This window comes from Elephas maximus, chromosome 19, assembly GCF_024166365.1.
Source record: "Elephas maximus indicus isolate mEleMax1 chromosome 19, mEleMax1 primary haplotype, whole genome shotgun sequence".
NCBI lineage: Eukaryota > Metazoa > Chordata > Mammalia > Proboscidea > Elephantidae > Elephas > Elephas maximus.
The window spans coordinates 14,913,962-14,938,440 of record NC_064837.1 but is presented as its reverse complement, the minus strand read 5'-3'; the positions used below and the strand labels follow the sequence as shown (position 1 = coordinate 14,938,440).

General features: G+C 41.3%; 1 protein-coding gene across 2 annotated transcripts in view; it reads right to left on the bottom strand.

Moving 5' to 3' along the window:
* The window catches only part of RABEP1 (rabaptin, RAB GTPase binding effector protein 1), a 117,390-nt gene extending 94,661 nt beyond the window's left edge, over positions 1–22,729 (bottom strand). Inside the window, exon 1 of one of the 2 annotated variants that reach the window (XM_049861025.1) lies at positions 22,493–22,729. In XM_049861025.1, coding sequence (XP_049716982.1) covers positions 22,493–22,526 — 34 coding nt within the window. In that variant the 5' untranslated portion in view covers positions 22,527–22,729. The remainder of the gene's footprint in view (positions 1–22,492) is intronic. The other variant, XM_049861026.1, reaches the window with a different exon arrangement.
* Between the last annotated feature and the right edge of the window lie 1,750 nt (positions 22,730–24,479).

Below are 24,479 nucleotides of genomic sequence, written 5' to 3'. Positions count from 1 at the left end.
AAAGGATGCTCAACATCATCAGCCATTCCAAAAACAAACAAACCCATGCCATCGAGTCAATTTCAACTCATACTGACGATAGAGCAGAACTACCCCATAGGGTTTCCAAGGCTGTAATAGTTACAGAAGCAGACTGCCACATCTTTCTCCCACAGAGCAGCTGGTGGGTTTGAACCACCAACCTTTCGGTGTGCCACCAGGGCTCTCATTAACCATTCCAAAACCAAAACCCAGTGCCACTGAGTCGATTCCAACTCATAGCGACCCTACAAGATAAGGTAGAACTGCCCCATAGAGTTTCCCAGGAGCGCCTGGCAGGTTCGAACTGCCAACCCTTTGGTTAGCAGCCATAGCACTTAACCACTACACCACCAGCATTTCCCATTAGCCATTAGGGAGCTATAAATCAAAACCAAATTGATATATCACCTCACTCACATTAGAATAGCAATGATCAAAAAACAGAAAACAAGTGTTTGCAAAGTTGTGGAGAAACTGGGACCCTCATCCACTGTCAGTGGGAGAGTAAAAGTTGGCAACAATAGAAGTGTCCATCGACAGATGAATGGATTAAGGAAAGGTAGTATATAGAACTACCATGCAACCCAGAAATCCCACTCCTCGGAATATACCCTAGAGAAATAAGAGCCTTCACACAAACAGATATATGCACACCCCTGTTTATTGCAGCTCTGTTTACAATAGCAAAAAGCTGGAAGCAACCAAGGTGTCCATCAATGGATGAATGGGTAAATAAATTGTGGTATATTCACACAATGGAATACTACGCATCGATAAAGAACAGTGATGAATCTGCAAAACATTTCATGACATGGAGGAACCTGGAAGGCATTATGCTGAGTGAAATTAGTCAGAGGCAAAAGGACAAATATTGTATAAGAAAAGGTAGTATATATGAATGGAATATTATGCAGCTGTGAAGACAAAGTTCTGATGCATGCCACAACATGGATGAACCTTGAAATTACTATGATCTGTGAAATAAAGTCAGTCATAAAAGGACAAATATTGTATGATCTCACTTATATAAAATAAGCAAATATGCAACCCAAAAACCCAGTGCCATCAAGTCGATTCCAAGTCATAGCTACCCTATAGGACCAAGCAGAACTGCCCCATAGAGTTTCCAAGGAGCGCCTGGTGGATTCGAACCGCCGACCCTTTGGTTGGCAGCCATGGCACTTAACCACTACGCCACCAGGGTTTCCAAATATATAAGCAAATATATAGAAACCAAAATTTATTAAATGGTTACCAGGAGTGCGAAGGAAGGGAAAAAGAGGAGTCTGTGTTTGAGGGGGAGTACTGAGTTTATGTTAATAGTGCTGGAATATTTGGGGGAGGACAACGATAATGGCGACACAACATGAAAAAGGTAACCAATGTCGTGGAATCCTAAATGTAGAAGCTGTGTTGGCAGGTGTTTTGGTGTGTATGTTTTCACCACCGTAAATAAAAAGGGTGAGGGGGAACCACACATCACACTCCTAACATGCGGACTGTGGTCTCTAAATACCATTTCCCACTGAAATGAACCAGGGCTCCTTGGAAAAATGACCCAGAAAACACATTAACGGTTTCAAGAGGCTTCGGGGAGGGTGGCTGTGACTATAAAATGTAATATGAGGGACCCTTGTGATAGAACTGTTCTGTAACTGGATTGTGGTGGTGACCACATGAATCTACATATATGATAAAATCACACAGAAAACACACATAAGCACACACAATGAGTGCACTTAAAACTAGTAAAATCTGAATAAGATTAGTAGATCGTATAATGTCAACTTCCTGACTATGATACTGAACTCTGGTTATGCAAGAAGTTACCCCTGGGAAAACGGGGCAAAGGTCTAGAGAAATTCTTTGTATTATTTCTTACAACTGCATATGAACCTATGATTATCTCAAAAAAACAAAAAGTTTTGTTTTTTTTTTTTAAGCTCCACATAAAAATATTTTAAAAATAAAACCAAATGAACCTCAGGTTAAAATTTTTTTAAGAAGTTTTATCACTTCTGTGCCTGAGGGCTTACATCTAAATTAGCTGAAAAATAACGGACCCATAACATCATTCTTCTACATCCCTGATAATGAGGTACTATACATATTCACATATACAATTCACAATGAAGAACTACGAATAAAAAACTTACTTATATCTGGTTGGTACCAATTCCTTTAATATTAAAGGGTAATTTAGAATATTTTGAAGATTTTTATCATTTACACAGAAAAAAGGCAACACAAATACCTCATAATACCATAGGTTTGATTATACCATAAAACAAATCAAGTTCCTTATGTGTACTGTCGAGTCGATTCTGACTCATAGTGACCCTATATGACAGAGTAGAACTGCCCCATAGAGTTTCCAAGGAGCATCTGGTGGATTTGAACTGCTGGCTTTCTGGTCTGCAGCCGTGGCACTTAACCACCACGCCATCTTATGTGTACATATAACACAGAAAATCTAAAATGTAGATGTAATGCCTTATCTCCCTGCACTTGTGTTACAGAAAGGCTACACTAAAGCTACAAAATCTGTATCAGGGGTTACTTATCAGAAAAGTTCTTTATAAATAAATAATAAAAACACAAAGGTTATATTTTATTTACAAGGAAAATTGGATGTATTATTTATGAGCTTGTCAGAAATATCAAGGTCATATACAGAAAAGGGTGAGAAATTTGATAAACAGCTTTCCTACCTGTATGCAGATGAAGATTCATTTTATGTCTCCAGAAGGGAACACGAGAACCAACAGGTAAAAAGTTACAGAGAGTGCTGATGTTAATATTTGGGGACTGGGGGATGGATCACATTTAAAGCTACAAAAAAATGAAATGGGTAAAAACTGGAGCTAAAAATTAAGATCTCCTATTTGTCAGCTAACCCTATGAAGCAGTTCTACTCTGTCCTATAGGGTCACTATGAGTCGGAACTGACTCAACAGCAATGTGTTTTTTTATTTGTCAGCTACCATATGGGACGCAGTGCAGCATACTAGCTGAGAGCACAAGCTCCGGAATTAGACAGCTCTGAGTCCCAGCTCTACCACTTATAAGCTGATTCCTTTACCCCATCTGTAAAAACAGGGCTAATAAAAGAACTAAGGGAGGGCAATGGTGGTTCAGTGGCAGAAGTCTCATCTTTCATATGGGAGACACAGGTTTCATTCTCAGCCAACACACCTCGAGCACAGCCACCACTCATCTGTCACTAAAGGCTGCATGTTGCTGTGATGCTGGACAGGTTTCAGCAGTGTTTCCAGACTAAGATGGACCAGGAAGAAAGTCCTGGCAATCCACTTCCAAAAAATAGGCAACGAAAACTCTATGGATCACAACTATCCAATCCCACTGTTCATGGACACACCACAAGTAGGGGGCCAACTTGATGGCAGCTAAGGACAACAATAGTACGACCCATTAGGATGTTAGTAAGGATTAAATAATTCATATATAGCTCCCCATGGAGTATCAGACAAGCTATTTTATACACTGGCTTATTAACCCTTTGATGGCCCAATCATTTTCTGCTTTAAATTTTTTGTGGATACCATGTGTTTTCATTAATGGAAGCATTCTGAATCATCGAGTATGTATGAATTTTTGGTAGGTGGTATGGATTTTTTTTTCTTGCCCCCTTCCACAAACCTACCCTAAGTGTTTAGCGCTCCATATGAAGTACCACTAATTATACCCCAGAGTCCCCATCAGAGTCTACTGGTACATACGTGTCACAAATAAAAATTTTCCCCAAATTTCTATTTTTCCTAACAAAAATTCAGACAACTCGTACAATACCCTCTGAAAACAGTAATCTGCGTCACACACCCGTTTCTTTGGTTTCAAACAGTTATAAAGGCCCCTGCCTTTTGGCAACACATACCGTCAGTGGTATGGCAGCTTCCCAATAAACCTCCGAGGCTGAAAAATTTCATGGTTGTTGTATGTACAGCAGAGCGCGAAAGGGTTAAATCTTCAAAACAAGCCATAAAGTAGGCATTATAATCCCCAGTTACAGAGGAGGAAATAGCCTCCAAGAGATTAAGTAGCCTATCTATTGTTAGACATCTTTTAGGTGGCAGAGCCAGATTCAAACACTGACCAGCCGGCCTGGCTCCAAAGACTACACCAATTTCCTGCAATTGTAGGCGTTTAAGCATAGTGGTTAAGTGCTACGGCTGCTAACCAAAAGGTCAGCAGTTCGAATCCACCAGGCGCTCCTTGGAAACTCTACAGGGCAATTCTACTCTGTCCTATAGGGTCGCTATGAGTCAGAACTCGACGGCAGTGAGTTTTTGAGTTTTTGGAAGCCTATATTTTTTTTTTATAGGACATTATGCAACACAGGAGCAGGAGATATAACAGGTGTTAACACTACCTCCTAGGAGGCGTTTTTGTCTTTTATGTAGTCAGGCTGTTCACTTACATGTTGAAATACAGGTTATTTGATTGTAAGTCATTTTCCTTTACAATAATGGCATTAGGCTGTTCTTTGTTTTTTTCTTTTTCAGTCATGTGTATAATTTTATATTAGAATGGTTGTTGTTAGATGGTGTCGAGTCAGTTCTGACTCATAGCAACCCTACGCACAACAGAACAAAACACTGCCCAGTCCTGCGCCACCCTCACAATCATTGTTTGAGCCCATTGTTGCAGCCTCTGTGTCAATCCATCTCGTTCAGGGTCTTCCTCTTTTTCGCTGACCCTTTACTTCACCAAGCATGATGTCCTTCTCCAGGAGCTGGTCCCTCCTGATAACACATCCAAAGTACGTAAAATGAAGTCTTGCCATCTTCACTTCTAAGGAGCATTCTGCCTATACTTCTTCCAAGACAGATTTGTTTGTTCTTCTGGCAGTCCATGGTAAAAAGGTATTACGAAGGATTCTGTTATAAACCAGTGGTTTTCAACTGGGGGCGACTCTGCACCCCAGCGGACATTTGGACATTTGGCAATGCCTGGAAACGTTCTGAGTGTCACAACTGGGGGTGGCGAAGCCTGTTGGCATCTAGTGCGTAGAAACTGAAGATGCTGCCCCATATCCTACAATACGCAGGATAGCCCTCCACAACAATTACTTGGTCCAAAATGTCAAAAGTGCCAAGGCTGAGAAACCTGTTCACAGTGACAGGGCTGAGAACCTCTGATATAGAATGACAGACTAGAAGATGCATAGAGTCCCTTCTACTCCAAAAATTCTGAGATTTATCTGGTGCAAACCTCCCTCTCATTCCTAAACCTCTACAACAGCTCTCCTAAATGCTCATCGAGCATCTGCTTAGGTCCCTTTGAATACTCTTGACCTCTTAAATTTAAATATGGAAAAAATGCAGGGTGAACACAGCCATCCTATTAAAACTATGCAAACTTTGCAGCTAAAATATTCACGGGTTTTTCAGTAAAAGTTTAAAAAAGCTTTTTTTTAAAAAAAAAAAATGGGGGAAGAAAGTGCATAAAAAATAAATTTGATTTCTTGTTCCAAATTCAACTGGGACACTCAATAATGGTTAAATAAAAAGGCTTTCACTTTCATATTACCAACAAGAAATACTCTGGTTATGGCAATAAAGAGAACAGGCTTTATCCCCAAGTGTCTTCTGGACAATCTTCATAGGTCTTCTGAAGGAGTAAACACAGTCCATGAGTGCCTAACTTGTTTCTATCAACTGTACAGTCAAACCAGGTGATGGAGTGCAGCAATGCCCACGTTAATCGCCTCCCCCGCCCAATTCTCGTAACTTGTTCTCCTTTGATCACTTTGCCAAACTAATTCAAATATATGACAAGAAAATTTCTTTTTAAAAAAGATTAATGTCATAGAAAAAGCTCTTAATGATCAATAAAGGGAAACAACTTTTAATGGCTGAAGAATACAGATAATTTGCAAAAGAACTACTAATGCCAATTAACACATGAAAGTATTCATTCTCAACAGCTATCAAACAAATGCAAATCACGACAGGACTTCTTCCTCACCAAAATTAGCTAACCTCTTTGAGGGTTTTTTTTTTTTTTTTAAAGATAAAGATCCACTACGGGTGGGTACCCAGTGTTGGCATGCTCACCCATTGCTGGAAGAAGCACGAATTGCTGCACTCTTAAATGACCGTGCAATGATTAAGCACTCAGCTGCAAACCAAAAGATTGGTGGTTCGAACCCACCCAGCAGCTCCACAGGAGAAAGACCTGGTGATCTGCTCCCGGAAAGATTACTGCCAAGAAAACCCCTTGGGGCAGTTCCCCTCTGTCACATGGGGTTGTCGTGAGTCAAAATCAAGTCGACGGCACCCAGCAACATATGGCAATGAATAGCAAAAGCCTCAAAATTTTGTATACTCTTGAACCAAGCAATTTCACTGCCAGGAATTTATCCTAAGGAAATAATCATGGATATGTGTTAAGATCAAGAATATTGACTACAGCATCTGTTAAAGTTCCAAAACATTAGAAATAAGCCAATGTCTAACAATAAGAAATATGTAAGTTTCAAGATGAAACGTGAAAGGAAACACAACAAATTCTATCAAATCTACAGGGAATAAATTTTATGCTATTTAAAGGGCCCTGGTGGCCCAGTGGTTAATAACTCAGCTGCTAACCAAAAGGTCAGTGGTTCTAAATCCACCAGCCACTCCTTGGAAACCCTGTGGGACAATTCTACTCTGTCCTATAGGGTCACTACGAGTTGGAATCTGCTCCAAGGCAGTGGTTTGGTTTTGGTTTAAGGTATTTAAATTGTCTTCAGCATAGTAAGAGATAGACTGTTTCCCAATTCATTTTACCAGGTTAGCATAATTAACATACCAAAACCAAAGGTAGTACCGAAGTAGAAAACTATAGGCCTACTCATTTAAGATCATACTTGCAAAATTTTTAAATAAAAAAATAGCAAATCAAATCTAGCTGCATGCTATGAGAACAATCTATCACAACAGAGTTTACCCAAGATACACAAAGTATCTAATATTAAAAAATCTAGTAATGTGCTACATTTTATTAACACATCAAAACTCACTGAAAAAACCTGAGATAATCTCAGTGAACTACAAAAAAAAAGAAAAAAGTTAACACAAAGAGAAGATAGCTATGAGAAAAAATATTCACTGTAAGGCTGTCCCACGTACATTAAGTAGAGACTTCAAAAAATGGAACTAAGAAAATACTAAATATTTAAAGGAATAAATTATCCCCAAAGGTAATTAGAACTGAATCAGCAAGGAATAATAATAAAAACTTGAACAAACAGGCTCACAGAGAAGGAAAGTAGAAAACAGAAGGAACCTGAATCTGACATCCCTGAGCAGCTGAACCAGCCCTAAACTGCCTGACTTCTGAACTTGTTATACAAGAAAAAATGAACCCTTTACTTGTTGAAACCACTAAGGGACGGATTACTACTTGCTCTCAGACAGAAGTATTTCTAATTTATACAAAAGAATATATCGAAATTTAAATATATATAACTTTTGAAACAACTAATAGCACTTTAGTCTAGGAAAGTAATTGGACAGATAGAGATATGTATCATGGGAGTTACTACAGTGCTGTTCGTAATAGAGAAAAATGAAAAACTTCAAAATATTTGCCCACAGGGGATTAATCAACACTATTATGGCATATTCACACACCAAATTACTACGCAACCTTTAACAATGACGTTTATTATTTAATAACACAGAGTCCCTGGGTAGTATAAATGTTAATGCACTTGGGCGCTAACCGAAAGGCTGGCAGTTCAAACCCACCCAAAGGCACCTCAGAAGAAGGGCATGGCTATCTACTTCCAAAAAACCAGCAGCTGAAAATCCTGCCGAGCAGTTTCTACTCTGACACACACAGAGTTGCCATGAGTTGGAAGTGACTGGATGGCAACTGGTAATTTAGTAACATATCATGGATCTATCTTCATCTGAGTGTGTTTGTGTGTCTGGGAGGGAACACATGTTATAAAATATTATAATTTTAACTGCATTTTCCCACATATTTTATATATATATATGAAAATTCTGGAAAAATAACACAGTAAAAGTTTAGTGTGAATTGTCTTTGAGTGGTCATGATTTCCTTCTGTTTTTCTGCATTTTCTAAATTGTTTGCAATAGGTATGCAGTATAAATTTTATCTAGAATTATAAAATAATTGTTTGTAGAAAGAAAATTAAGTATAAAATGTAGAAGACCTAACTTGACAGTTCATAGTGAAATAAGAATCCAATGATATTGAGAAAACTGGCTAACTAGAAAAAAAAAATTTAACACAAAACAAAGTATGAATGGGTATCAAACTGATTTTAAGATAGAATAGGTCTCTGAACGTGTCAAAGTATTAGAAGAAATATACAAAAAGATCAGTAAGTTTGACCAAACAAAGTAATAGATTTCTCTCTACCGAAAATCATCAAGAAGGCAAAGAACAAACTTGGAAAATGGCTGTAACAAATAAAAGCCAAAGATCGATATCTATGAAATAAACAATTATAAATTAATAAGAAAATTACAAGAACATGAACAGGCAATGAACAATGGAAGAAAACAAATCATCAATATATTTTTTACAAGGTAAACGCACTAAAAATGCAACTTAAAACACCAATAAGATAACCATTTCCGTCTGTTCTACTGGCACTGAAAATTTTAAGTCTATACTTAAAGCTGAGATGGGAGAGATGAGACTGACAGCAGACATGCGTAGTAACGGTGAGAATGCAAAGTGGAAGTAGCTTTCTGGAAAGCAACTTGGCAATATACATCAAACCCTCATGCTCTGTGATCCAGACATCTCTTTCTAGGAAATAATCAAAGATAAGATCAAAGGTTAATGTCCAGAGATGTTCCCTGTAGAATTATTTATTAATAAGAAAATTTGTAAATAATCAAAACTGGCAATAGAAAGATGATTAAGCTATGATACATTTATACAATAAATTACATTTTAAAACTGCTGTTCTCTGAAAGAGAACTTATAACACTGGTTAATATTCACATAATTAAAATAGAATACAAAACCACAGGTACAATATTTTGGGGGGGGAGGTACAAAAAGTGACTAGAAATACATCCAAATGATGAATTACTCTAAAGGATAGAATTATGGGTAAATCCAGTTTTCTTTATACTTCCTCTGTACTTTATCATCAAAAAAGAAACGTGGGGCTTTGTTTTACTTTTGCCCTTTTTTTTTTTTTAATGACCTAAGAGTTTACCAAACTAAAACAGACCTAAGAGACAATTTGTAGAATGAAGGCAGTAATGAGAACCTGGATCCTGGGCAAGTTACTAAACCTCTCTGAGTTTTCATTTCCTCAACTGTGAAATAGGAATAATAATTCACTCTTCAAGAATTTAGAGGACTGAATAACACAATTAACGCATTTAAAGTGTCACCGGGTTCTTTAACTATAAAGATATTTGTTAAAGATACATTCTCCTTAGTTTATAAACGCAAGATTTATTTTTAAAAATTTTGGCAGAGAGAGGAGCATGGTGGGCAAACTTAATGTGCTCATTCTAAATTTTATCTGAATGAGTAAATACGTAAGAATAGCCAAAGAAAATACTAGAAAATGAAGAATGCCTGATTCTACAAAATAGCAAAACATTAGAAAGTAGAAAGGTACAGGAATGGAAACTTTGTGATACTGACACAGAACAGATAAATCTACTGAGCAAAATACAGCCCAGAAATGAACTCGAGTATTCCTCGAAAGTTAGCACATGATAAAAGCTGGCATTTCAAAATCAAAACTGGATTAATTACTACATGGCCCAAAAACATCTGAAAATAAATAATAAAAGCTGGATTCCTACTTCATTCCTTAAATTAAAATAAATTCTGGAGTGGTCAAATATTTAAAAGCAAATACTAGAAGAGAACATAAACCTTGAAGCCATAGAGGAAAAACTGACCATCAAATCACAGAAAAATTAAAATCCCGCCATATGTGAAAACATCTCAAAGTTAGAAAACAACGAACTGGGGAAAAAGTTTGCTATACTTGCTACACATGTGACGAAGGTCAACTTCCCGGTATAGAAAGAATTTAATTTGTTAAATTAAGGGGTTATAACCCAAAACCCACTGCCATCGAGTCAATTCCAAGTCCTAGTGACCATAAAGGACAGAGCAGAACTGCCCCATAGGGTTCCCAAGACTGTAATACCAGTTTGCAGCCAAGCACTTAACCACTGCGCCATCAGCCCTCTCATACCCTGGTGGTGGGCCTGTAAACTGTCCTATCTTTTTTGAAAGAGAAACCAGCACCTCCGATTAAAATCTGTAAATGTGTACTTCCTTTGACTCAGCAATTCCAGTTCAAGGGATTTATCCCACCAAAACACTCACGTGAGTGTGCAAAGGTAAGTACAAAGGTGTTTGCTGTGGCATTATTGTAATGGCAGAAATATCCATTATGGGGGGAGGTGCTTAAAATTACAGGACATCCATATTGTGCAACGGAATATGAACGATCATTTCAAAAATGATGGCATAATGATCTATGCCAAAGTAAAGTTTAAGGAAGCTTGAGAACAGTAGATGTAGCATGATTCCACTTTTAAACTGTCATAATACACATTTTTAAGAATGGAAAAATACATACCAGGCCACTAACAGTGTTATCCCTGCAGAGTGAGATTTATTAGCTTATAGAAACTTTTCCTTTCTATAGTATATGCTTATAAATTCTTTTACTGTAAGCATTTATTATTTTTGAGGCAAAAATACTTGAGAAATTTTTTTTTTAACTCTCAATCGAAAAAATAATTGAGAACAATACATAGCACAGTGCAAGGCATATAGCTTCTCAAAAAATCACAGTTGCTATTTTTGTTATCATCTAACATGATACAGCGGATTAAAACACAAGTTGGGACAATGTTGTTGTCATGTCCCATTGAGTCAATTCCAACTCATAGCAACCCTGCAGGGTTTCCTAGGCTGAAATCTTTACAGGAGCAGATCACCAGGTCTTTTTTCCCTGGAGTGGCCGAGTGGGTTCGAATTGCTCAAACCTTCAGTTAGCAGCCAAGCACTTAACCACTGCACCACCAGGGCTCCTTGAGGTTACGTTAGCTTACATTAAAGAGAGAGTGTAGGGTCGTGACGAAAAGAAAGAATGTTTTCACTGTTCTTGGCACAAATCACACAGATTCTGTATCTGGGGTATTTTAAACAATTTTAGGTACATCACTTTAAGAAGTGTACTGGCAACCTACCTGTTATGAGAACATCTGGCTGGGCCGAGAGGTGGCCGCAAAGGATGGTGAGGATACAGAGCTCTCCTATGAGGAACTGCCAATGCAGATGAAAGCTCTTTAAATACCCAAAGACCTTTCACGTGGAAGAGAAAGTAGCCTAAGCCTGATTTGTGCATGAGGTCGGAATCAAGATGCAGAAGTTGTGGAGAAATAATTTCTGCCCAACAGAATTTTCTACTATTTATAGCTACCACAAAAAGTAGACGTGTTCTAAAGAGACTGGATTTCCATCTGCTAGGAATAAACGCAGAACAAACTTTTACTAGAGAGATGAATGTAAACTGTTAAGGTCCCTTCTGTTACTCTCTACAAAGCCCCGCTAGGTTCACGATAAAAAGACAGCAATAGTTTCAGGCAGACACAATGCTGGGAAGATAAGGTCTAGACTGGAGGGTGGGGGAGCAGCAGTAGTTTATACATACAGACAACAAATGTACCAGCAGTTTAGAGAAGATAGATATCAATTTGGTAGTAAATGGTAAATACCAAGTTTGTCTTGATTTTTAATAACCTTATCCAAGGGAATGAAAACTCACGTTATGGTTTGCTCCCAGTCCATTCTAACTAATGAGGACCCCATGTGTGTCGGAGTAGAACTGTGCTCCAAACTGTTTTCAATGGCTGATTTTTTGGAAGTAGATCACCAGGCCTTCCTCACAGCCTATACTTTTCTCCCCGTGCAGCGTGTTCCTTCTGGATTATTTCTAAGCACTTGGCTCCCAAAAGTACATTTACACTCTTGATATCTCCCCTGAGCTCCAGCATCTACAAGTATTAAATCTCTTCAATTCTTAAAATACACACATACTTCAACCCTATATCCCCCTCAAGTGACTGTCCCACTTCTACGTGTATCACCAAAATGTTAAAATTTAGTCTGGATATGCTACCTTTACCTACTTACTTCCTCCTCATAGCAATTCTTCTCTTAAGAGGCCCTGAAGTGGTCATCCCTGATACGAATGACCACCTGTCTCTATCTGACTTCTCTGTAGCATTTAGCACTGGTAACCACCCCTTCCTCCTTCAAACTTTCTCTTCCTCTGACTTCTAACATTAATCTGCCTCCTCTTCTTTGTAAGGTTCACTGGTTTTCCCTTCCTCACCCAACCCATCTGTTTTATCTGTGGCCTTCCTCGTAAAAACTAAACCAAATCAGTTGTCCAGTCCATTTTAACTAATGAGGACCCCATGTGTGTCGGAGCAGAACTGTGCTCCAAAAGGTTTTCAATGGCTGATTTTCTGGAAGTAGATCACCAGGCCTTCCTCATAGCCTATACTTTTCTCCCTGCGCAGCGTGTTCATTCTGGATTATTTCTAAGCACTTGGCTCCCAAAAGTACATCTACACCCTTGATTGGTATCTCCCCTGAGCTCCAGGCCTATTATTTCCAGCTACCTACTAGGTATTTCTACATGTCTTTCCCACCAGTACTCCAGGATCAACATTCGCCATTGCTACTACTACATCTGCCTTCCCACTGGTTGCCTAATGTTACGGATTGAATTGTATTCCCCAAAAAGTTATGTTGAGGTACTAACCCTGTACCTATGACTATGACCCTGTTTGGAAACAAGGGTTTTCTTTTGTTATGCTAATGAAATCAGTAGGGTGGGTCCTAGGCTTAAATTCTTTCTGAGTGAGTGATATATTATAAAAAAGAGCCAGACACAGAGACATGTGGGAAAACAGGCAGCCAAGGAAGGTCAAGAGATGCCTGGAGCCACAGAAGCTGAAAGAGACAAGAATCATCTCCTAAAGCCTACAGAGAGAGCTAGCCTAGCCCCTGAATTTGAACTCCTACCTTCCATAAACTCCTATTCTTTAAAACCACCGAAAGGAGCCCTGGTGGCGCAGTGGTTAAGCAGTAAGCTGCTAACCAAAAGGTCAGCAGTTCGAACTCACCAGTCACTACACACGGAGAAAGATGTGACAGTCTGCTTCCATAGAGATTACAGCCTTGGAAACCCTATGACAGTTGAACTCTGTCCCACAGGGTCACTGTGAGTTGGAACACACTCCACAGCAACTGATTCAAAGCCACCACTTGTGGTATTTTTTGTTAAGGCAGCGCTAGCGCTAGGTAACTACGTCGCCTAGGTTGCAAATACCTATATTCTCGGAACTTTCTTCCAATCTCTCCCCGATAACAGATCCAAAACAAATGCTCAGCAAACTGACACTTTTACCACTGCAATATTTCTCATGCCTATCATCTCCTTCCTCTCTATGTCCATTCACACAGGTCATAACCCCGCCACCTCTCTCCTACACCACAAAATAGCCTCATCAGTCTCCTTAACATGCCTCATGGCCAATCAACCCTCTATATAACTTCCACAGCAAACTTGCTTTAGCACCGTTCGGAACACACTATTGCTCTATCAAAACACATAGGCCTAGTCGCATCATCTAAAAAAGTCCCTTATCACGATATCAAAACTCCTAGGCTTATGGATCAAATAGAAAAATTCAAACTCCTTAGCTGGCATCAAGGCTTTCCACCAACCAGGTTTAACCTCCTTTTTCAAACCTATCTCTAAGTAGGATCCATGTCTCCGCAACACCAGGTTATTCACATACCTCACCTCACACTGCACAGGCTCCATTCCCACCTGTCATGGACTGAATTGCATTCCCCCCAAAATAGGTATCAACTTGTTCAGGCCATGATTCCCAGTCCTGTGTGGTTGTCCATTCTGTGATTGATACAATTTTCCTGTGTGTTGTAAATCCTAATCCCTGCCTGTGGTTAAGAGGCAAGATTGCTGTTTTTGTTGTTAGGTGCCATGGAGTCGGCTCCAACTCATAGTGGCCCTACGCACAACAGAACGAAACACTGCCCCCATCCTCATCCTCCTACATCATCCTTACAATCCTACAATCTACAACTTTACAATCCTTGTTATGCTTGAGCTCACTGTTGCAGCCACTATGTCAATCCACCTCCTTGAGGGTCCTCCTCTTTTCCACTGACCCTGTACTTTGCCAAGATTAGATTATGTTACAGAGAATTAGGGTGGGACATAACACCCTTACTCAGGTCACATCCCTGATCCAATGTAAAGGGCTTTCCCCAGAGTGTGGCCTGTACCACCTTTTATCTTACAAGAGATAAAAGGAAAGGGAAGTGAGCACAAAGTGGGGGACCTCATACCATCAAGAGAGCAACACCAGGAGCAGAGCCTGTCCTTTGGACCTGAGGCGCCTGCGCAGAGAAGCTCCTAGTTCAGGGGAAGATTGATGACAAAGACCTTCCTCCAGAACCAACAGAAAGAAAGCCTTCCACTGGAGCTGACACCTTGAATTTGGACTTTTAGCCTACTACACTGTGAGAGAATAAATTGACCTTTGTTAAAGCCATCCATTTGTGGTATTTCTGTTACAGCAGCACTAGCTAACTAAGACACTACCCTACAAAGATTCTCCCTCTAACATCCTTCTCCAAGGCACCACTTCCATCTTTCAAAAATTCTACACAATTCTCAAGCCTCTGCTGAAATGTCCGTTTCTCCAATATAACTTGGGTTGCATGGGTGGGGGGCCGCGAAGGGTCCTTATGTTAACTCCCTCAGTGATATGTTGTCAAAATGTTGTAAATGGAGAAGAGCTTCCACATTATTATAACTGCATATTGTCATTTGAATTCCACACCTGCTGTCACATTTATTCTATGACGGGTATTGTACCAGGGATACAATCATCAGTCAGACAAACTGCTCTTTCCTCATGGAGTTCGTCTATGTTCACCAGCAGATGTTAAACTCCCAAAGGTAAGAAGCATTTCTATTTTGCTGTAATATCCTCAACACAATGCCCTTCATCCAATAAGCAAAAGCAATAAATACTTACTTGAAGAATGAAAGTACTAAAGAAAAAGTATTCTTTGTTAAAAGGAAGAAATTATTGCCAAGAAAGTCTTGTACATTCTAATCAACTGTAATTGAGCTATATCAATACTATGATTCTTTTCAGACAGTATCATAATGAGGCTTCTAGAGAAAGCTCCTTCTACATAAACAGAAGCAGTAACCAGGAAAGAGAGGGCAGTCCCACTCTACTCCTAAACTCCAGTGTTGGCTCTGCGACAACACACGTCATTTTAACCTCTCTAGTCCCTAGTTTCCTGATCCGTAAATAAGGGAAGATAAGTAGTCTCTTGGATTCCTTTCAGCTACGTGACTCTATATCAACACTCTATTGGTTAAACACATCTAGGGAACATCAGGTACCACCCTAAAAGTCATTAACAACTGGAATCCGCCTCAAAGAGAATCAAAAGAATATTAAGTAGATTTAAAACTATGTGATGAAAACCCATAGAAAAAATAGAATATTTAGGAAGGACATAAACATTATTTTCAAATTTCTGAAGAACTGCCATGTAGAAGAAGGCTTGGAATTCACTCTCTGTGGCCCTAATGAACTAAAATTATGATGGGGCAGGTTTCAGCTTAATTAAAGGAAAAACAAAACATCAGAACTAGTTGATACTAGGAGACAGTAAGTTCCTTCTCTCCAGAGGTATTCAAACAGAAATCAGGCCACCACTTGGAAGAGATTCAGGTATGTGATGGGAAAACTAAGCAAAGGTCCCTTCAAACCCTGATATTATTTCAGTCTATGATTCCTTCATAGCTCTTTCTGTTCTTTCACTTATAGTAATCGCTCCCTCTGTGATTGATACAAGTGCACTGACTGTACCTATCTTCTATCACCAGGCACCTTCTCAGTTCCCATCAGTGTGCCTAAGGCCCAGGCCCCCACTAGATCATAAAATTCTTGAAAGCTGAGCTACATTGCATTCATTTCTATATTCCCTCACATTACCTGGCACAACCGAACTACACAAAAATAAAAAAAATGTTTACTAAACACTGCTATGAAGACTAAACTCAACTTAATGATTACACAAGAAGAGCATATCAAATTTCACTGGATAAAAACCTTGTGTACAATACAGTCCGGGTATTTCAGGAATTAGAGCTTTTAAGGTTCAAAGGCAGTTTTTTGTCCACAGGCATTCAGGTTAAGACAAAAATTAAAGGATATCACACAATTTCTGGGCTACTGTGTGTTAGGACATCAGAATAAGATTTTGGAGGGATTTTGGAGGGCTTTTGCAGGTCTTTTGTACTTGGATCAGTTTTCTCTCCAAGTTTAATGATTGGGAGGTTTATGAAAGTATAATTAACAAACCAAACACATGAATTATTTAACAAATGGTGTTAAGACAACTGGCCATTCATTTGGAAGAAAAATAAAGTTAGATCACTATGTCACATCAAAATAAATTCCAGATGTGGGCAGCTTCTCCCAGTAATACTGAAGGCAAATTCCCAGCAAGTTCTGCCAACACGGCCCCTCAACTAGCACTCTCCTGTTCAGAGGGTGTCACAGTTGTACCCTCTCAACAAGGTCTGAATCTCAGATTTAGTAGCGGTCTCTTCCAGGTTTGTTCCTTCCTTGGGTGCCTCTGCCTCAGCCCCACAGGTAGTGTCTGCTCCTTATCCGTGCTACTCCTGTAATTTTAGGGCCTTCTTTTACCTTTAACAAGCAATCTGTTATAGTTAATATTTCTTTATATTAAACTGTCCCTGTTTAAATTTTAAAGTAAATAAACTCCAGATGGATTAAAGTGTTAAACTAAAAGAGAAAACTAAGAAGTATAGAAAATGAAACTTTTTTTTTAATAAACATGCTGTTTGGGGAGGTATTCCTGAGCAAGACAAGAAATCTACAAACCATAAATGAAAAAAAAAGGTCAGAGTTACATAAAAATTTCAAGATTTCTGTACAGCAAAAAAAAAAAAAAAAAAAGGATATGTGACCAATTGGGAGTCAAAAATTTACAATACATACCAAAGAGCTAAGAGCCATAATTTATTTAAAAAAAAAAAAACTCTTATAAATTATGAGAAAAAGACACCCTAATAGAAAAAAATGGGCAACAGATATAAACATCCCATTAACAAAGGAAATAAAGGTGGTCAATAAATGAAAAGATGCTTGATCAGGAAAGCGCAAATTGAAAAGCCATCGTATTACCTACCTGCTTAAAATTGGTCAACGGTGTCCCTCAGCCCTAAGGATAAAGACTACTCAGGCTAGCCCATACCTACTTCTTCCTCATTTTCTCTACTCCAGGCTCCCTGATCTTTATTTAGTTCTCTTACTCATTCTGCTTCTTCCGAGAAAGGGACTTCTGCTCATTCATCAGATCTCAGCTCCAGGACCTCTTCCTCAGAAGCCTTTCCTGACCTTCCTAAATTAGTCAAACCCCTCGATTACAGGTATTCACAGAACAGTGTGCCTTCAGTTGCTCAGGCCAAAAACCTTTGCGTCACCCTTGACACCTCTCTCTCTCTCTCCCTCATATCCCATATTCAATCCATCAGCAAATCCTGTTGGTCATACCTTCAAAATAGAACCTTCCTGACAGACCCTGGTCCAAGCACCATCATCATCTTCTTCCTGGCTTAGTGCAACAGCCACCTAAGTAGTTGCCTCCCTTTTTGCCAACCCAGTGACTGGAGTGGTTTTTTGAAACATAATTCAGATCAGATCACTCCTCTGCTCAAAACCTTTCCAACAGTTCCCCATAGTAAAGCCAATCCTTACAATGCTTCTAACCAAACCAAATCCATTGCCATCGAGTCAATTCCGACTCATAGCAACCCTACAGGGCAGAGCAGAGCTGCCCCACAGGGTTTCCATGGGGCGGCTGGTGGATTCAACTGGTGACCTTTGGGTCAGCAGCCGAGCTCTTAACCACTGAGCGACCAGGGCTCAAGTGCATCTAGGGTCCTACAAAATCTGCCCCCTACCCCATTACCTCTCTGTTCTCATACCCTACTACTCTCCCTCTCCATAACTTCCTGCCAGCCACACTGACCTCCATGCCTTTCCTCAAACATGCCAGACACACTCCCTCCCTTAAGACATTTGCAAAAACTGGTCCCTCTGTCTGGGAATACGCATCCTCCAGATATCCTCATGGCTACCTCTTCTATCTCCTGCAAGTCTCTGTTCAAATGTCATCGTCTCAATGAGGCTACTAACCTCCCCCATCCCCTTCCTCTGCTCCACTTTTTATTCCATAGCACTTATCGCCTAACAATCCACGTCCTTTGCTTATGTTTGTTGCTTAGTATCTATTTCTCCCACACTAGGGGAGGGTTATTTATTACCTGTATTGTTCACTGATGTACTCCAAATACCCAAAACTGTGCCTGACAAGTTCTAGGCACTCATATTTGTTGAATAAATAAATCGTTTTATACTTGCCTGTGAAATTATCTAATTAATGGCAATCTGATTTAGTACCTAGAAACAGGGACTGTGTCTGGTTTTGGTCATTGCTCTATTTCCCAGAGCTTAGCATAGAGCTTGGCAGAAAATAAATACTCAAGTATTTGTTAAGTGAAGAATACTGCTTCTTAATCTATCAGAAGATACAAATTTAAAACAACTGACATCATCCAGGGCTTGTAAGATTGTAGAGGAAATCCACTCTCTCATACAGTATTAGCAGATATGTAAATTGGGAACTTTTTTGTTGTTGTTAAGAGTAAGCTAACAATAGCTATTAAAATTTAAACTGCTAAGAACTCCTGTCCTTTAATTGAGGAGTCTTACAGAAGTAAAAGGAAAAGGACCTAAAAAATGTGTCCAATTCATTATAGCACTGCTTATAAAATCATGAAAAACTGGAAGCAATCTGCTTGTCCATCAACAGACAAAGAGGTGAATAAATCATGCATGGTACAGCATGTGACGGAATACTCTAACAGGGAATAAGGGAGATCCATAACACTACCTGGAAAGTGGTCCATGACGTAGTAAACAGGCCACATGGGACTAGTCTCACTTGGCCTGGATGTGAATCCCAGCTCTCCCATTTACTAGCCCTGTAATTCTAAGCAGGGTTCTTTAGCTTCCCTGTGCTTCTGTTTCTTCATCCGTAACACAGGAACAATAATAGTATTGTAACAGTGCCCACCTCGCTGCTATGATGATTTCCTGAGATGATGCACGTAGCATTTATAGCACATTACACGGTCATATAAGCATTCACTAAGTACATAGTAATTACAGCTAACATTTATTAAGTGAAATAGGCAAACTGCAGACCAATATGTACAACCCAGTCCATTTCAGGGGTAAAAGACAGCATGTCTGCATAGCTACAGAAAAAAGTCAGAAGGGACAGAACACTGTTAATAGTGGCTACATCTGGGAGCTGGGGGAAGGCATACTTTCACTTCTTAAGGTACATACTTTTTTAATGGAGACATTATAAAAAACTTTTCCCATTTTTAAATTCCAAAGTAATTAAGTAAAATCAGAGCAAATGCTTCCAAGATAATTTAGATTGAAATATTAAAATCTGAATAATTTTACATTATATTTAGTCTGAATTCTCAAGGAAAAATGAATTAATCAACTGCAATTTGTTTGGCTTATTAAAATTATTTTATTCTACACAAATAAACTGAGATACACCCTCAAAATAAGCTTTCAAGAAATTTACAAAATACGGAATTAACGGGAATCAATAAAAAGAAAATGATTTCATCTCGTCAATACATACACAAAGCTATTTTTTAAATCTAATATATCTCCATGAAAAACAAAGAAATATTATGTCAAAAACGATAACAACACCAACATAAAAGACAGTTGCTTCTGAAATGGGATAAATGCAGGATTAAGTCAAAGACTAAGCAGTAACCTTCTACCGTCAGTCTGACCAAAAGAAGTGGGATACAAGTAGTCCCCGAATTATAATTGGGTTCTGTTCCAACAAGAGAGTCGGTTCTGAAGTAATGTTGAATACCTCATTTTTCTAGTTTTCATTATTATTGCCTTTTATTACCACTATCTTTATAAACTTGATTTTTGTCTTTGGGGACTGGCATGAGAATAATAACATCGGTAAATTACATGCCGCAACACTGTATGTAGTACGTATTACTAAAAGGATAAAATGTACCAAAAAAAAAAAAGTACTAGGTGCAGTTCATGGTATCCTGAATACACTGTAAATCGGGGACTACCTGTAGTTAAAAAAAAAAAATCAGCAAGGCTAGGAAGTACAAGTGTGCTTAAAGCTAAAGGCTAAGAAGTCGTCTACATGAGTTCACCTATGGAGAAAAATTAAATGCCCAAGATCAATGTCTAAGGAGACACTAACACAAAGCATCCAAATACATCAAATTCTTTTGTTAAGCAGTAATGGTGACTGCCTGTTTACTATATTAATTGAAAATAAAAATTGCAATCTAAGCAAACTAAATCTCTATCCTAGAGTCACAGGACTTGAAAAATCAGGAAAACACAAACACTAAGCACAGGACCAGGCAGGAAAATAAAAATTGCAATCTAAGCAAACTAAATCTCTATCCTAGAGTCACAGGACTTGAAAAATCAGGAATACACAAACACTAAGCACAAGACCAGGCAGCGTTTCGTTCTGTTGTACACACGGTCGCTACGGGCAGGAACTGACTCACCGGCACCTAAAAACGAGAACACTCCAACATTCCCCAGAGCTAACTTTTCCCAGCCTTTTTCAAGTGCTTCGTCACTTCTGCCTATTTACAAGGAAAACCATTTCACATCTTGAAAGTGGCAGAGAATTGTGATTCCAGACTGTTACCTGAGCTGCCCTAGACGTTCGTTTCCATGCAACTCAAGGGAAGGCAGCAGCCAGCTAAGCATACCTACCGCCCAGATCAGAACCAGAAGCCACCGAGCCCTCTCTGTAGTCTGCCTCTGTCTGCAGTAACAAAGGAGGGTTTGTGGAAAAGCAGAGGTTTTTTCCCTGACACGAAATGCCAAAGGTAAGAATAAAACAGAGCCTTCTAAACAGTGTCCACTCTCTGATAGCCCACCAGAAACATCCCCCTCCTCTTCTTTTGGGGACAGAAATAGCAAGCAAATTTTTACACAAACATCTCCCCTTAGGCACAACACCCAAATTAAACGCCAACAGGCAAAAGGGCACACTTCCCGGAGAGCAGCCAGAGCCTTACAATCTGATAACATTGTTTCCAGTTCCCCCATGGGCAAGCACAAAGCGTAAGGTTTCCAGGGAAGGTTTTGTTAAGAGACAATCCCTAGGAAAAGGCAACAGTTTTAAAGCACCTACTACGTACCAAACACTGTATTCCAACAGATTCTACTCAGAGATTTTAAGCGCGCGCGCGCACACACACACGCTGATTATGGAAATACACCTGAAAGTACCTTTTCAACTAGTTTCAGCAGGACCTTGCCCAAGACTAAGCACATTCTTTCCAAACACAACTGCACCGGTAAAAGCTGGGGTGATGATGTGGTCACTTTCTGAAACGAATCTTAGTCCAGTTCCCAGAAGGTCAGGAAGGACTCTGACAACCAAGTGGGATTATTTTAGGACGGGGCTCTTTTTCCTTGCAGGTGTATAAATGAAATGGAAGACACATTATCTCGCCTTGGGGCTCTTTTTCCTTGCAGGTGTATAAATGAAAGAGAAGACACATTTCTCGCCTTCAGCATTCTCAACCACCACTCTCCTCGTGATTCACAGTACTCCCTACCACCTGTCACTTCCCATGCACGCACACTGCCGTGATCGGATAAGCTCTAGGGGCAGAAATGAACCTCTTCTCATGATGAAGGACACTGAGGTTCACAGGGGCTGAGAAATCTGCCCAGGGCTGGTTACTGAAGGACCCAGGGCTTTCAGACGCCGAGGCCCGCACGCTTACCATTGAGCCACACGGCCCCTTAAGAAACGCCAGTAAATCTATTTAATGACCCCAACTACCGTGTGTCACCGAACGATGCGCAAAGCGCTCGGGAGCGTGGGTGGGGGAGGGGGCGTAGACCAGGAACGATGAAGCCAAGGTTTTTTTCCTCCCCATTAACAAATCCGGCACATGTTCCTCATTTCCAGCCTCCCCACAGGCAGCACCCACGTGTCGGCCCCAGCGGCCCCGCCACGCTCGCCAGCTCCTGCCGGGTCCACGTCGCCTCCCCGCGAGCGCCCTCCCTCCGCCCCCTCCCCACGCCGGCCGCCCGCGCGCGCTCCCGCCTCCGCCCCCCGCAGCCCCCCCCCGGCCCGCGCGCGCCCGCCCGCCCGCAGATGCCCCCGGACGCCGACGCCGACGCCGGGCAGGCCGCGCCCGCCGCCGCGCCTGCCATGGTGGGCGCCTCACCGTCAGGCTGAGGAGCCGGGCCCGGCTGCGCCATGGCCGGGCAGCCGGCCTCGGGGGACGGGGGTGGGCAGCGGAGCGGCGTCCGGGTCTCCCGCGGCCTCAGCTGGCGGAGGAGGCGTCGACCGAGCCGCCACCGCCGCCGCCCAGGGAGGAACCGCTAAGGCTGGAGCCGCCGGCGCCGCCACAGCCGCGGGCAGAGACGGACCCGAGCGCCGACCTCCGCCTCCTCATCCTGACAGCGGGAAATAAGCAGTGCGCAGGCGCGGGGGGCTGGGGCGGCACGTGACGTGCCCGGAGGGAGGGGCGGGGCTTCGGGAGGCGGGGGCGGGAGGCGGGGGTGGGGGAGCCGAGGGGAGGGGAGCCGGCTGCGAAGGCCGGGAGGGAGGAGGACTGGACGAGAACGCGCAGGAATGGAAGGGAGAGGAGGAGGAGGCGGCGGAGGCGGGAAGGGCCCTGCCTCTGCCCCTGGCTTCTGCCCTTGCACAGAGGCATAAAAACAAAAAAAGGAGGACGAGAGAGGAGGCCAGATGGTGAAGAAAGAGCCAGGAGACCAAATCCAACCTTACCTCTTCTACCTTTGTGACCTCGGGCGGCTCACTTAACCTCTTTGAACCTCAGGGCTTTCATCTGTATAATGGCTAAAAAAGGTTTGACGAACTGTTTCCAGCAGAGCTGGGACTGGAACCCAGTTTTTCTCATGCTAGGCCAGTGTACTTTCCATTAAACAAATATTGATGATGTGACTTTTATGTGCCAGGTACAAGGCCCGGTGCTGAGGATATAGCCATGAGCAAGACAGTCCCTGCACTCATGAGGGAAGAGGAGAGAGAATATACAGGCAGGACTGCCCTTATACCTGGGCTCCGTACTTTAGGGGACTTCCTCTGTCCCCCTCTGGCCACACTCTTCCCCACAGGGTGAAAAGTCCACAGGGTCTAGGGGACATGCCCACCTGGTGCTTTTTCCCCTCCTCCAGAATCAGGTTCTGGGTACTGTAACCCCAGAATTCCCTCATCCTCTCTAGGGCAGGGTCTGGGCATCCCTAGAAGTAGCTAAGCAGTAGCTGTGTTTTGGGGAGGTGGCCTAACATGTAGACATCTGAGGCCCTGTGTCCACAGATACCTAGTGGTGTACGACAGAAATGGGAGAAGAAGACACGTGGGCAATGGCCAACAGTGGGGCCAGGCCCTGCACTCCCCTCACCACCTCATTCAAGTGCATAAATTCCAGGAGTCCAGGAATTCTAAATTTGAACCTGGTCTTCCAGGTCATTAAGAATATACATTCGTAAAGGTAGAAGAGTAGAATACTATTAAGAATGGCACGGAGGTGGTGTTTGGCCTCCTCTAACTTCATAAAGAGGAAAGAGTCAAGATCAACAGCCCAAGGCTGATTCCTATGAGGCAGAAGTCAGACATGCAGCCTCTCTCATGGCTCCTATGACTAAGACAGTTGGTATGATTTATAATTTTAAATAATTTAGTTAGATGATATGTGGCTCCTATTTGTACTTTGCTCCAGGTCCTGCTAATATTAAAGGAAAACCTATAAACAGACTTGAGTTTTTTTAGCAGTCAATATCCCCTAATGGCTGGTAGGAGCCCTGGTGACACAGTGGTTAAGAGCTACATCTGGTATCCGAAAAGCTGGCAGTGTGAATCCACCGGCTGCTGCTTGGAAACGACATGGGGAGTTCTACTCTGTCCTATAGTATAGAGTTGCTATGAGTCACAATCAACTCAACAGCAACAGGTAATGGCTGGTAGTAAGAGCCCTGGTGGCTCAGTGGTTAAGCACTTGCCTGCTAACCAGAAGGCCGACAGTTTGAACCCACCGGTCACGCCACCAGGAAAAAAATGTGGCAATCTGCCTCCATAAAGATTTACAGCTTTGGAAACCCTGTGGGGCAGTTCTGTTCTCTCCTGTAGGGTCACAATAAGCTGAAGTGGACTCGATGGCAATGGGTTTGGTTTTTAATGGCTGGTGT